This window comes from Agelaius tricolor, unplaced genomic scaffold (genome assembly GCF_023055355.1).
Source record: "Agelaius tricolor isolate 1412-34295 unplaced genomic scaffold, bAgeTri1.0.p SCAF_3, whole genome shotgun sequence".
In the NCBI taxonomy this organism is placed as follows: domain Eukaryota; kingdom Metazoa; phylum Chordata; class Aves; order Passeriformes; family Icteridae; genus Agelaius; species Agelaius tricolor.
The window spans coordinates 4303791-4317164 of NW_027269263.1; the positions used below are offsets into that span (position 1 = coordinate 4303791).

General features: G+C 37.7%; 1 protein-coding gene across 13 annotated transcripts in view; it reads right to left on the reverse strand.

Annotated features, from left to right (window-relative positions):
- ERC1 (ELKS/RAB6-interacting/CAST family member 1) overlaps positions 1-13374 on the reverse strand; it is a 276731-nt gene that overhangs the window by 104341 nt on the left and 159016 nt on the right. For 10 of the 13 annotated variants that reach the window (XM_071422212.1, XM_071422219.1, XM_071422217.1 and 7 more), the window contains one exon: positions 10259-10390. The exons of the other annotated variants lie outside the window; for them this stretch is intronic. In XM_071422212.1, coding sequence (XP_071278313.1) covers positions 10259-10390 — 132 coding nt within the window. The remainder of the gene's footprint in view (positions 1-10258; positions 10391-13374) is intronic. 13 annotated transcript variants of the gene reach the window in all.

Consider the following 13374-nt stretch of genomic DNA (forward strand, 5'->3'; position numbering starts at 1 on the left):
AGAATCAGATTTTATGCTTCTGATTTATGATTCTGATGGAAAGAAATTCTAGCTCTTGCAATATACATACAGACCCAGCAGGCCATGGGACAGCTGTTTCTATTCATTATTGTGTCTCAAAAGTTCCAGGCAGAATACAAAATGATGGCATTTCAGAGCACACAAGTACAAATACCAATACAAGTCATTTTCCATGATCTGTGCATAAATCAATCACTAGAGAACTTTCCAAAACCATCTCACAGCAGGCTAACGAGTATATTTTAAATTATTTATTTTCTAAACATAGACCTGTTTTGTATAAGCAAGAAATTAGCATTGCAAGACAAAATGTAATAAGAATCTGTAGTTTCACCCAAAATTATTTAGGCAAGCAAAACAAAAAGTCTTGCAGTTAAAAGTCAGTAGAAAGAATATCAGAAGGACTGAAAAAGTAATTAACATTTCTCAAAGTGTCACTCTCAGATGACAGTCTCCTATTTATCTACAGCTCTTGAGTTTTTAAGGTATTTTTTATCTCACTATGTACATTGCTGAAATGATAAAGAGCCTGCAAATTTCTGCATTATCTTTTACTCAGTTGAACTGATTAGACTGCAGAGAAGGAAAAGAAAGAGACATGAAAAGAAAGACAAAGACAAGAGATCTGGCTCCGTGTAAACTTGTTTGGATCCCAGAAAAAATTCCTAGAACAGATGTTAAGACATGGAAAAAGCACAGGCCAGACTTGGGACTTAGGCATGTAATTTAACTGCCTCCAGTAACATATTACAGGGAGAAAGGACTGAGTCTGACATAACCTGGATTGCCAGCAGGACCAGATGGTTTGCTTAAATCACAAGCTAATAAACCTTTACACAAAATAAAAGGGAAATGAGTTATGGTTTCATCATAACCCCATTTTCGTTAAAGCAGTAGGGTGGCTTTGAGGTACTCCTAAAGATTATATCCAAGACACTTAACTAAACTCTTGGTTATTCTGAATCAAGGGAACAAACTTCAAATTCCTATAGATACTGGGAAAACTGTTAGGTATAGCTTCTTTAGAGCTGAAAGTATTGTAGGAAAAGGAGAGAAATCAGTAAACAATAACAAGAAAACTCTTCCTGTCCCTCAGTAAAACTATACTGTAATGTCTGATTTGTAAGGTAAGTACAGCCCTCAACCACAGAACAGCAGAAAGCTCTGCCCCACTGACAGCAGAAGGGTGTAAAGCAGGATGGCTCTGTCCCACCACTCAGGCTGGAGCTCTGGCTTCAATTCAAGCCCCTCATATTCAGCACCAGTGCACAGGATGCAGTAATTAAGATGTTTCTATCACTTCTACCTGCATCTCAAAGGGGGTGCCAGACTTGCAGCAACCTTTTGCCAAAGTCAGCTGAGTACAGCATTAGAGGACTGTGGCAGACTGGACATGGAGAAGGAGTTCTGTTTGCAGTAAAGAGGGGAGTGAGCATTGGAGCTGTGAAAATGGCTGGTGGATTATCAACTCTCCAGAGAAAGGCAGGGTCTTTTGATCATTTGTAATATACAGCAGTAATTCTAGGGATGAACTTTGTCTTTCTTTACATTACTGTGTGGCTTTCTTAAGTCTTTGTGCCTTTGTTTCTTTGGTTGTTTGGATTTTGTACATTCAGCATCCCTGATAAAACAGAGTGTCTTGGTTGCTTGCCAGAACTGGTGCCACTGTTCCATTCTTACCTTATTAAATGGGAAAAAGGAGAGGAGCAAGATAAAGAGAACAAAAGCCCATGGTCTGAAAACCTGCAGGATACTGCAGATGAATGCAATTTTTCTTATCATTGTGAAACTGAGATATTTAGACAGCTGATGTCTCTTATTTCCACGAGCTGGTCTCCCAACAAAAACTTCATTATAAAAAGAGCATCTGATAATAAAAAGGAGTTAATGCTCTGTATTGCTCCTTGCTATCTCCACTGATGGCTCTAGGCAAGGAAGAGCACTGAGATTTACCAGACATCAGACGTTCCCATGTTCCTCCTGCAGAAGCCACACAAACATCAACAAAGAACTCTCTGTCAAGGGTTTTGTTACTTGAGTGTTCATCAAGTTTTTTTCACTCATACTCTCAGAGCACTGAGTTTTTGTATGAAGAATCAGGATTCACAGATGTTTGGAAAAGAGAAAGCTCCTAAGCCTTCAGGACTCAGTAAGTCACAGCTGTGTCCTGTTAAGATGTTTGGAGGTAGCTTTGACAGTTGTATCTCCTAAATGTGGGCTGTAACCTACACAAATAAGCAACAGCTTACTGCTGGGACAAGAGCTCTTGAGAAGGAAACAATAATTGCCTCTGCTCAACACAAACAAAATATTTGAGTCAGGCCTTGAATAAAAGTAAGTGAAAACTGAATTCTGATTTCTACTCAGGAAAAGAAATCTGTTTTAGTCACTGGTATCTGAAGAGTGTATCAAGTCACAATTCTATTTCCACATTTTCCTGAAGCAAAACCATTATCCAACAAAACATTTTCATGTTTTTTAATCCACATACCAAAGGAAGCTGTCCTATTCTACTTTACATGGATCTATAGTCTCAGGAAACTGTCTTGTGTTCATCTTCCAGGACTAGCAATTCCTAACCCTTGGGAATACAGCAGCAATCACTAGGAGCAATAATCTACCTTGAAAAAACTTGGGTTTTGATCACCTTTTAAAAATCTGTACAGAGGCAGAGGCCCTAGAATGCAGCACACGAAGCACATCCTGAGCAGTGCTGCACATGTTGTGCTCATTTGGCACAATTTATCACATCCAAACAAAATTCTCTAAATCTATGATTAAATCATGATACTTCAGCCACAACTCTAAACATGGCCATCTTCAAAATAAATTGCCCTTTCTTAGGTTACATCTACTGCTGCTAAGGTAGAAGTGAGACTAATTGCCCACAGATTTCAGCAGGTTTTTACCAGCTTTCTGCAGGCCATGCTGATTTCCATTTTGCTGCATTTTAGACAGTTTCAGGTTAACTAGAATATGCCATTATAGCAGACAGTTTAGACCTAACTGAATAATATTCCAAGTAAATATTTAATGCTGTGCTGCATAGCATTAAAGACTGTCAATTTACAGAGCACAGATTGATTTTCCAAAGAGAAAAACTCTGGTATGATGTATTAACTCACCACAAGCAGTGAAAAACATTATGCTGATTCCATATACAACTTTAACACTCTTTTCCCAAAAGACATTAAGGATCATGAACATAAATAAATGAAAGCACATGCACTGCCATGTGAAGGCTGAACATGTGGCAACTGAAGAAGCACAGTCTCATTGGCAAACTCAGCAAAGTTTCCACCTCTACAAACTTGTGGAAGCAGATCTTTAGCATTGTAATTAACAGAAAGCAAGTAGCAGAACCTAACTACAATAAATAAAATGAACTTCCACTATTTGGAGCCAACTGCATTCAGGCTGAAATTCAGTGAAGGGTTTGAAGGAATCCAATGGGAAACAGCAGTACAGGAAAGTCAGAAAGTTTTTGTGTGAGTAGGAAATACTTCAACTGAAGAGGCATCCTCAATTTAATTCATCTCAAGCTTGTCAGGCTTCTGTGTTTTTCTATATGGGAGAATGCTATGGAAAGGAAAACAATTTATTTTCTTGCACTTCATGGATTTGGAGGAAAAATCAATTATGTCAGAAAAAGAACATATATGAATCCTATGTTCAAGTCTAATGAGTTTTTCTAATGCTTTAACCTATATAATATTGTATCACACTTGCATTTAAGATCACAGAGAATGCAACTGGAAAAGGAATTTAAAATGAAAAAAGCACAGGACTAGCTTAAACAAATATTAACCAAGTATTTGTGTGGGTCCTCACAATCACAGGCAAGCATTAATGTAACCAAGTCTGCAAGAATTTGATTTTCTCTTGAGCCACAACAAATAAAATGCTGTCTAGAAGTAGGTGCTTAAGAAAATAATATAACAGGCAGAGAGATGCCAAGAGAGAGCTTTGTCTGGGATACCTGACTTAGTAAAAGGCATAATATGAAATCAGTATTTATCTATTAAACAATAAAAAGGGATAAAAATACAAACAAAATGATCTTAAATCAGCACTTGCACCAAATTTCTAGGTAACATTTTCCATCAGTATTTCTCATTTCATTAAATGAAAAGTTGAGCTACATGGGGAAATGCCCAATGTATATTTTGCACAGAGGTTAATTATGCTTTCAGCGTCCCTGGTTCTCCTGAAAGTCATCAAATTTTGACTACTTTGCAACCCTAAATGAGAGCAACAAATTAAACAAAAACAAAGCCATCATCCCTGGAGGAATTTAAAAGACAGGTGGATGTGGTGCTTAGGGACATGGTTTAGTGGTGGGCTTGGCAGTATCAGGTTCATGGTTGGTCTCAATGATCTTTTCCAACCTAAACACTTCCATGATGCTAAAAGATTTTAAAGATTTTTGTCTATAATGTTAGAAAAAGATTTCTGCCTCAAAGTTGTTAGGCATGATTTCCTATTCATTTCTCTCTCTATTCATTTTTCCCATCTGGAGATAAAAAAACCCTCCCAAGCCCCCAGCTAGTGCAGCTGAACACAACTAAGACAGAAAAAATTCCACTCTTCCACCTCTTTAAAGGTACATTACTGAATGCAGAGGGAATTACACACCAAATTACCTCTCCCTTGCAGGGACTGTGACTCAGTACAAATCTGTGTATTTTTAAAGGAAAAGGTTATGTCATCCATTTAAATATCCAGGGAAAAGAAGTAACATTAGGGAGATGCAGTGCTCCGAAAGATTACTGCAAACATTTTCACTGACAGGGCCCAGTGAACTTCAGTTACCCAAAGTGCTTTCTCCAACCAAAGCAGAACAATCAGACAAAAGAATAAAGTAAATCTCTTGGAAAACAATGGTAAGATTATACTTTGGGCTGACACTGACTTAAAAAGTTCTTAAATTTTTTTTATCAGTAAAACAAAGTAAAATATAAATTTTTAGCACAGAATTTTACTTAATATGAACTAAGTACTCAAATTACTTTGCACGTGTACATATAAACACACACTCAAAAGCCAAAATGATTTTGGCAGACTTTTACAGAAAAGAGCTTTTCAGCAGATATTCAAGGGAAGTTCAGCCAAAGAAATGTAAACTCCCAAGAAAAATCTTTAAAAAAATACCTCCAGCACCTTCACTCCCAAGCCATACCTTGGATTACTGCCTTGATCCCCTATCTCTAAGTTTACCAAATTTCTCACTAGGAGATACAGAAGAGCTAAAAAGCATTAGAAGCATGCTGTCCAGCATGTATTACAGAGCAGTCAGAACTCTGACTTTTCTGTAGTGCTCAGAAAACATCTACAGATAATTGGTTCCTGAGAAATTCCACTTTATATTTTTCATTTACAGGGACCAGCAGAAAGTAACGTAGTGTGTCGGAATTGGTGCTGTGAAATAATTCCAATTATTTCTCAACATATGTCAGAAAATATTTCAGATCCATTTCAGTAACAAAATGCCCAGCAAAAAAGATATGTTTTAATTTATCTTGCATTTTTAGAAGGTATTTGATAGGATAGCATCCAATGTATGATAAATCTGTTGTAAATGTAGTTTCTATTCTATTCTTACAATGAATTGTAGTCTAAATAGCATTTGCTAGGAAGTTAAAACTAGAATGGTGTTCTGACAGAAGTGCAAATGACAGATACAATTCAAAACTTGGTGAGAATTTGAGTACAGTAACTTACAGATAAGACAAAAGGCTCTTGGAGGCTCTACTCTACATTCAAACCCTTGCAGACCTTGTATTTACAGTAGGGAAATGGGAGACAACTGTGAAGGAGGTTCTGGTTGAGTTATTAACCTATTTCATCTTTATTTTTTCCTTAACAAACAGATAACAATTTTGAAGTAGGCATATGTGATATAGAATTTCAGGAGCCTTGTTATCAACATATTTTACATGTAATGTGTACCTGAAATAATATTAAATCCTGCTGAAATTATTTGTAGAGACAGTGGGAGAAAGTAACGAGTGTAAGAATATACATGTAATCAATACATAACTTTTACAATATTTAATCTTTTGTATTTTCCATTAAAAAAAGGAAAATAGAAAAATCAGCCCTATGTAGGACAAAAAGACACAGTGCAGGAATAAAGATACAGCTATTTACAGGTCAACATACTTAACCTCACTTAAAATGCCCCACTGTGAACCATAACTTCAAAAAAATTTGATGGAAGGTGTCAAGATCAGACTGCCAACTTAAAAAATTCAGTTTAAATAGCTACTTAAGGAAGGAAGGAATGATGAGGTAATGTCCATTATTTTATGTGCTTATTTGCCATTACATTTTAGGGTAAGGAGTTAAATGTTTGCTGATACTATACACAGAGTGCATTTAAGCAGGAGTTGATATTCAAGAGAGAATAGAGCTGCACTACTATCAGCAGGAATGTTATTTAAATTTCTAAAATCTTCTGCTTTTCAAATTTGAAGGAAATAAAATAAGCTAGAGAAATGTACATTGTGGTCAAGAAATGTACCATCTCACTCAAAGAAATAGGAGCCCATCGTAAAGGCTGCAAGAAATTTCTGGTAAAAATATTTTTAGTAATAATACTAAGAAACTCCTGCCTTTGCTTTTCAGTCCTGCCCACACAGGTCAACACTTCCTCAGATGTACCTCAAGTTGTGCATGGGGATTCATGAACCAGGGCAGTGAAGTGCTTCACATGAAAAAATCCCTTCAAAAGATAAGACAGTTGTCACCATGAACTGCTCCAGGTCACTGCTCCGTTTCACAACACAGCCCCAGAACAACCTCAGCTGGGGAAACAGCTGTGATGTGCACTCAAGAATGGGGATGAAAGTGAGCAAGGAAAAGGAGAGCATGAAGTATTTTAGGTCAGAAAATATTTGTGAACTATGCCCTCCAATAAGGAAGGTTAAAAATGCCAGGAATCCTACTACTGTGCTGCTTGAGACAAGAACCTGTCACTTATTACTGATCAACACTGAGTCACAGAACTTAAACTTGTGTTTCACTTATTTCACAAAAAAGGTTCCCACTCTTTCATGAAGATCAAAGCCCATTTCCAGCACTGTCCTGGGAATCCAATTCCTACAAAGAATAACCTACTGCTTCCTGCTGCAGGAGAAGGGATGCTAAGGTGCACCAGGACAGTGAAAGGGCTGGTGAACAAGATGGGGTCTCTTTTTAAAGAAAGCCTCCAACAGTTTTTCTTAGGGAGCAAAACTACTGCTGTACTTCTGAGAGAGAAAAACTTCTACACAACTCTGTTCTTCTCCCCTGAGGAACATAATGACAGCTTTTCTAAAATAAACTCAGATTTGGTTCATGCAGAAATAGTGTCTGAATCCACACTTACAATAGCGTCAATCTACATTTACAATAGTGTCTGACTCTAATAAAAAACCCTTTATGATAGAAGTGTTTATCTGAGAAATCCTACCTTCAGCCTTATGGGAGTACTGAGGAAGAAGTCTGCATACACCTTCTGACCTTCCACACAGAGGGCTGAACTAGTGGGCTCAGCCACAGGTCTAAATAACCCCACAGCTGTGAGGAATTCACAACAGCATCTACATAGAGGATTCAGCAGGTGCACCATCAAAACCAGGTGACTATTATTAAAAAGAAAGACTTGACAAACTTTCAAGCCTTACCATCTATGCAAGACTGACTCATCTGCTCTCTGTATGGCAGGGTTTCTGCTATACAGATCAGTGGGGATAATAAAACTGTGCCAAATTCAATGGGGGCACTGCTCCCAGCAGGAAATGCCTGATTTTGTTTTTGAGACAGATGAAAGAAAGACCAGGTCTAAAATTGTGAAATAAACAAAGTTTTTAGTCAGCAGGAGATGTCTTGCATACACAGATTGTGCATTAACACAGTTACCCACTGTCACAGCTGATACACACTGACAGGATATTTTCAAACACTGGATTAAATAGAGCAACATTTTAGGATATATGAGCACCATGAAATCCAGGGTGGCTTTGTGGACACTGTAATTCAAATGTGAAGCCTATAAAATAGCACAACACCACACATCATGAGATGATGGAGGGCAGGATTACACAAGACAAGGCTACAGTAACCACACAAAATACTGGGGCAGAGGCACACACAGATGAGATGTCCTCATACCTTGAACCACCTAAAGCCAAAATGGTTGACCTCATGCACTGATTCATTAAAAAGCTTCAGACAGGCAGTGAAGTGGCAGAATGGTAGAAAGCAAGATAAACAAGAGAGGAAAGAAAAAAGCATGCAATTAAAAGCAAATTACAGGCAGTTTGAACAATATCAACATTTTAAAAATCACACACAGCACTCACACTTGGTTTAAGAATATTAATAACCTATTATATGGTTTGTGAAAGTCAATGGATTTGCCGTTGATAGTATATGGAACATGGAGTCCTGCATTTTAGAACTCTAACATTACCTGTGTTTGTCAGGTCTCCCAGGGCTGACTAGAACAAGAATCTGCAGATCCTTTTCCACTGTGCTGATTTGTTGCTCATATTTTAAAAACCATAATTGGTATGAGGTGGCAGTTTAGTTCTATTACAATAAACCACTGCTGTCACAGGTGTCAACTTCTTTTTCTTCCAATATTGCTGCTCTCATTCCATTCTCCTTTCTCCTCACTTCTGCATGCACTGCTACATCCAAATTAATTTCTTTTTTATGCTGTTACCTACCATATTCCTTTTTTATGCTGTTATCCACAAATCTTACTTGTCTTGGCTGTCTTCCCCTCTTCTCAATCCCTCTCTTGACCCTGATGGTTTATGGGTCTTCTGCAAGGCTGTGCATTTCCCTGCCTTGCCTCATTTTTAAGAAGTTACACCCAATCTATTTTTTATATTTATATATATAAATATAATAATATATAATAATAAACATACTATTTTTATAATTATAGATTTTTATATTCTTTGAGCACCAGCTTCTAGATGCTCAAAGAATATAAAAATGGTCACTTTGTCTTGTAAGTCTTTATAATTAATTAAAGCATTATAACATCCTAGGCATCAAATCCCATACCAGTTTGATTACTTCTGTGCCTCATCATAGAACCCAATGCTTTCTCAGATATGTTTTCCTTTAAAGGAGATCTGATCTTCAAAGTGGCATTCACTACCCAGTTAACATTTCTATTTCATGCAATTTTTTAAAGGCTGCAAGAAGCTTGGAAAGAATGCATCCTTGCAAGTGAGTTCCATCCCACTGTCTATGATCCTACAATAAAGCAACCAGAAATATCCTCAATACATCTATCAGCAAACAGCTGAGCTGGATTCTAGCTCATAGAGAAACAATTGCTCTCTTCAGGAAAACTTGGATTTTTACTTCATTTCATTAACACCTGTGATACAAGAGTACATGGTAAGAAAAATCTCTTAAAATGTTTTAAAGTGCACTTGGTCAGAAATGTTGTTAAGTAAATAACAAAGACAAGGAGATTCCTCCATTGAAATGCTACTGACCAAAGGCTCCTGTTTGCTAATCACTGGCCTAAGGAACAGTGAAAAACTCACAAAAAATAAAGAGTGCTCACAAAATTAAGAGTGCCAGTTTCAGCTGCTGTTTCACAAGTTTTATCAAAACCTCATGGATTTATTCATAACTTAGGGTATGCTTTCTTGATGATTACTTACCTGAGCTAAAATCAGGCATGTCCATGATTCTTCAGAGTTATCAGTGGCACAAAATCAATTAATTCATGAAAGTTTGTTGTGGCTTCAGTACACAGGTGTGTATTTTCTGTGTGCATGCTTGGCTTAAGCCAAGGGATTTGTCTTTTTAACCAGTTGTTTTGCAAGTGCAAGGAGACTGTAGTCCATAAATACAACCAGGCTAATAAAAACCATTGTCTTTCAAATAAATTCAATGAACAAGACAGTAAATCTAAGTATACCTTACACACAGGAAGGCAGCTTTGACAGGCAAGAGAGATCAGAAGAGTTACTACTTAAACCAGTATTTCAAAAGCTCAGGATACCTTATATTTTGATTTTAATTTGTAGAAAATCTTATCTATGAAATACAACTTACTATGAAGGTTTTGCAGATTTTTGGAGTTCTGTTACCTAACAGTGGAACAGACAGAGAGGATCAAAGAAAGCCAGCTGTGTTTCAGGCAGGAAAGCGGGGAAATTAGTACTTTACTGTCTGGTTACTTCCCTGGGAGGGCTACCAGTGACTTTACAAGATTGCAGACCTGTTTCTCAGCATTGATCCTGGCTGACTCCTCTTGTGCTAGCACCATTTCTCGCTCTGCAGTTATCTGAACACTTTCTCTGAGTGCTTCTTCCAACTCTTCAATCCGATCATCCTTTTTACGCAGATTGTCCTGGAAAATGACGGGAGACGAGGTGAAGACCACTTGTTTGGAAGTACAGCCTTTTAACCAACCAAGTTTTTAAGCCAACCAAAATGTGTTTCTCCCTCCCAAGGTGCGATTTGCAGGCAAATAATCTTCACACAAAGGAAAGAATGATGAAGGGATGCAGGAGTAAGAGGAAGATCGCAGTAAAGAGAAGGAGAAAGCCAGCAAAGCAGGACCTCAAAGCAAGAGGGCTTGTCTGGTGTGGCTGTACCACAGACCTGTCAGATTACACAGCACAGAGAAGCAAGGATTGTTGGAAAAGAAGGACTAGTAAGCAGCTCTGAAGAAGCAGAGAAGCCAGAAGTGGCAGGAAAGTAGCAGGCATTCAGAATTGCCCGTTGGCTCGCACATTCAGCAGCAGGAGTGGTGAGAAGGGAAACAGAGCACTGCACTTTGGAATGTGCATTTCCAGGTTAAGAGGGAGAAAAGCAAACACTGACCCAACAGAGTCTTCCACTGTTCAGTTAAGTCTTAAAGGAAGTTTTACACCTAAGGCATGCTAGGAAATATGAAGGATTCATCTGGGCTGTCTGAATCTCAGACATTCAAGTACTAAGACTCCCTAAAAACTTATTCTTTGATTAAGAGCATCTTCACAGCTGTGATTTCAGATGTGCTTCATATGTTGAGACCACTGAAGAAAACTTACTGCTCCTCAAAAAATATGTTTATTGGTTCCTACAAGCAGCATAACTTAAAAAATATATATATACACAAAGTAATGGTATTGTTATTTCTAAAGGAGACTCTCCTAACTTTAATCTTGCAAGGAAAATAAATGTATCTCTCCTGCTTCTGCAGAAGCAGCTTTACAGAAGGCTTCAAAGCAGGCTGTGCATACATGAGTGCCCTGGACCATAGCTGCTTAACAAATCCACCACAAGGGAGCAGCTGGATGGAAGATTTCTGCATTTCTTGTCTTCCAGATTGGTTTAGATCATAGGGTTCCACAATGAGATATTAATGCACACTAAAGTTAATATATGGCTTTTTAGCCATCTCAGTAGCAGTGGAAGAATCAAAAATGCTTTTATTTGTTGGCATTTTCCTCTTTGTCAGATGTACCCCTTTGGGTTCTGTCCTTTTGTATTTAGGATTGTAATTTTCCACTTACACTGAAAGAGTTTTGTACCACGTAAAGAATAAGGAAAAAGAAGACTGACTTGGAAAAAAATTGCCCTTGCAACCTTCATAATGAAAAAATTAGTCATTGGAGTTAAACAAACGAATCTGACTTATTCCTTGATTCCTGCTTTCTAGGACCATATCCTCAAAGAGAGTTGTGTGAAAACCATTTCTGACAGTCTCAAAACTGCCACTTTCAATGAGAGTGTTCAAGCAGAGATGCAAAGCTGTTAGGTTTGCAAGCAGAGCAGCTTTCTGCTGATGGTTACATTGCAACATGGATTCACAGGGCAAGTAATTGCTGTTTTCTAAAGAAACAAATGGAGAGATCTACATTTCAAAAATAGGAGTTGCTTTACATGTTTTCATATTTTCAGAATCTTTTAGGAACACTGATAACATCTCCCAGAACTACTTTATGGTTATGATAAGCATAAATGAAGTCTCATCAAAAAGATTAATAACAAGGTTACAAAAAGTTGTGCAAGGAATAGTAACCATTTCAGATATAGGAAATATTTATTTGCCTATCTGCATTACAGAGTAATTGTGAACTTTACTCCTTGATATATCACTCATGGGCAGCCAGGTGAATGTGTAGTTTTCTGTGTCAATTATCAGAAGTGGGAGTTGTACATTTGAACAGCAGCATTCAAAATGGAAACTCCTTTAAAATAAGAATGCAGTCTAAAACATTCTAACACACAGGTATATCCACTCTTCCTTCCAGGCAAACATTTCAGAGGTGAACTCAACACAGTATTAAACATGACATTATAGAGTGCTCTATTCAGACAGGTCAATGCTTGAGGGACAGGAGGAAGAACAACTGGTGAGACCAAAAATACAGTGCCACAGTACCTGCATTTGAAAAATCTATATTCATACATAATTACTTTTGCTGAAATAACACAGAAACTTTAACATATATGATAGAGGATCACAAGTTAAAAATCCAGGCTGAATTGCCTAGAAATGGTGAACTTTAACACAAATAACCTACCCAGTAAGAAAAGCCTGAGTATAAGTTTTTCCTTTCTGTCTCAGTCAAACCTATTTAAAAGATGTGCAATTTTATTCTTCTAATGGTGTCATGATGTGTGTAACCACCTGACAAAACCACACAAATGACTGGCAGGAGTAGCAGATCAGTCAGGAAGCACATCCATTAGTGCAGCACAGTCTCAAAGTACTCTTAAAGAATGATTGCATTTCTAGCTCATTGATTCATGACTGATTAGTATTTGAATGACTTAAAAAAAAAAAGCTGCTGTCTTGTATTAGTAGATAAAATTGAAGTGAACTTTTTGACACATCAGCATGTTCTTCCAACTGTTTGGCTCTGAACTCTTAAACATGACAGGCTCATGCTGACCTGTGCTGCTGCTTTCCTCCATTTAATTACATGAAGTATTCTACCTTTATTATGAGAAGATTTAAACTCTGGAAAAAGTCTTCCATCAATGGGAATCTTATACAGATGGCTACTCAGACAGAAAAAATCACTTACCTGTGCAGTAACTGCATTCTTCAAGGTGTATTACCTACCCAAATGCCTCCATGACCCTCCTTCCCTTGCCCCCCTGCATCCCATGTGCAGCAGAGATGGAATTAGACTGGGATACAGGAGACAGCTCTGCCTTTATGCTCACTGGTGGCAGCACACACAAAATGAAAAACCCATTTGACACTGTGGGAGTGCCAAGAGTTCAGGCACAATAAAAATTTTTGCTACCTATGCTGTGATCCAGCTGCTGATTCACATGCAAAACTAATTCCATCCATGCCTATCTGAGAGCCTGAAAGGAAAAGGTGGTGTGACT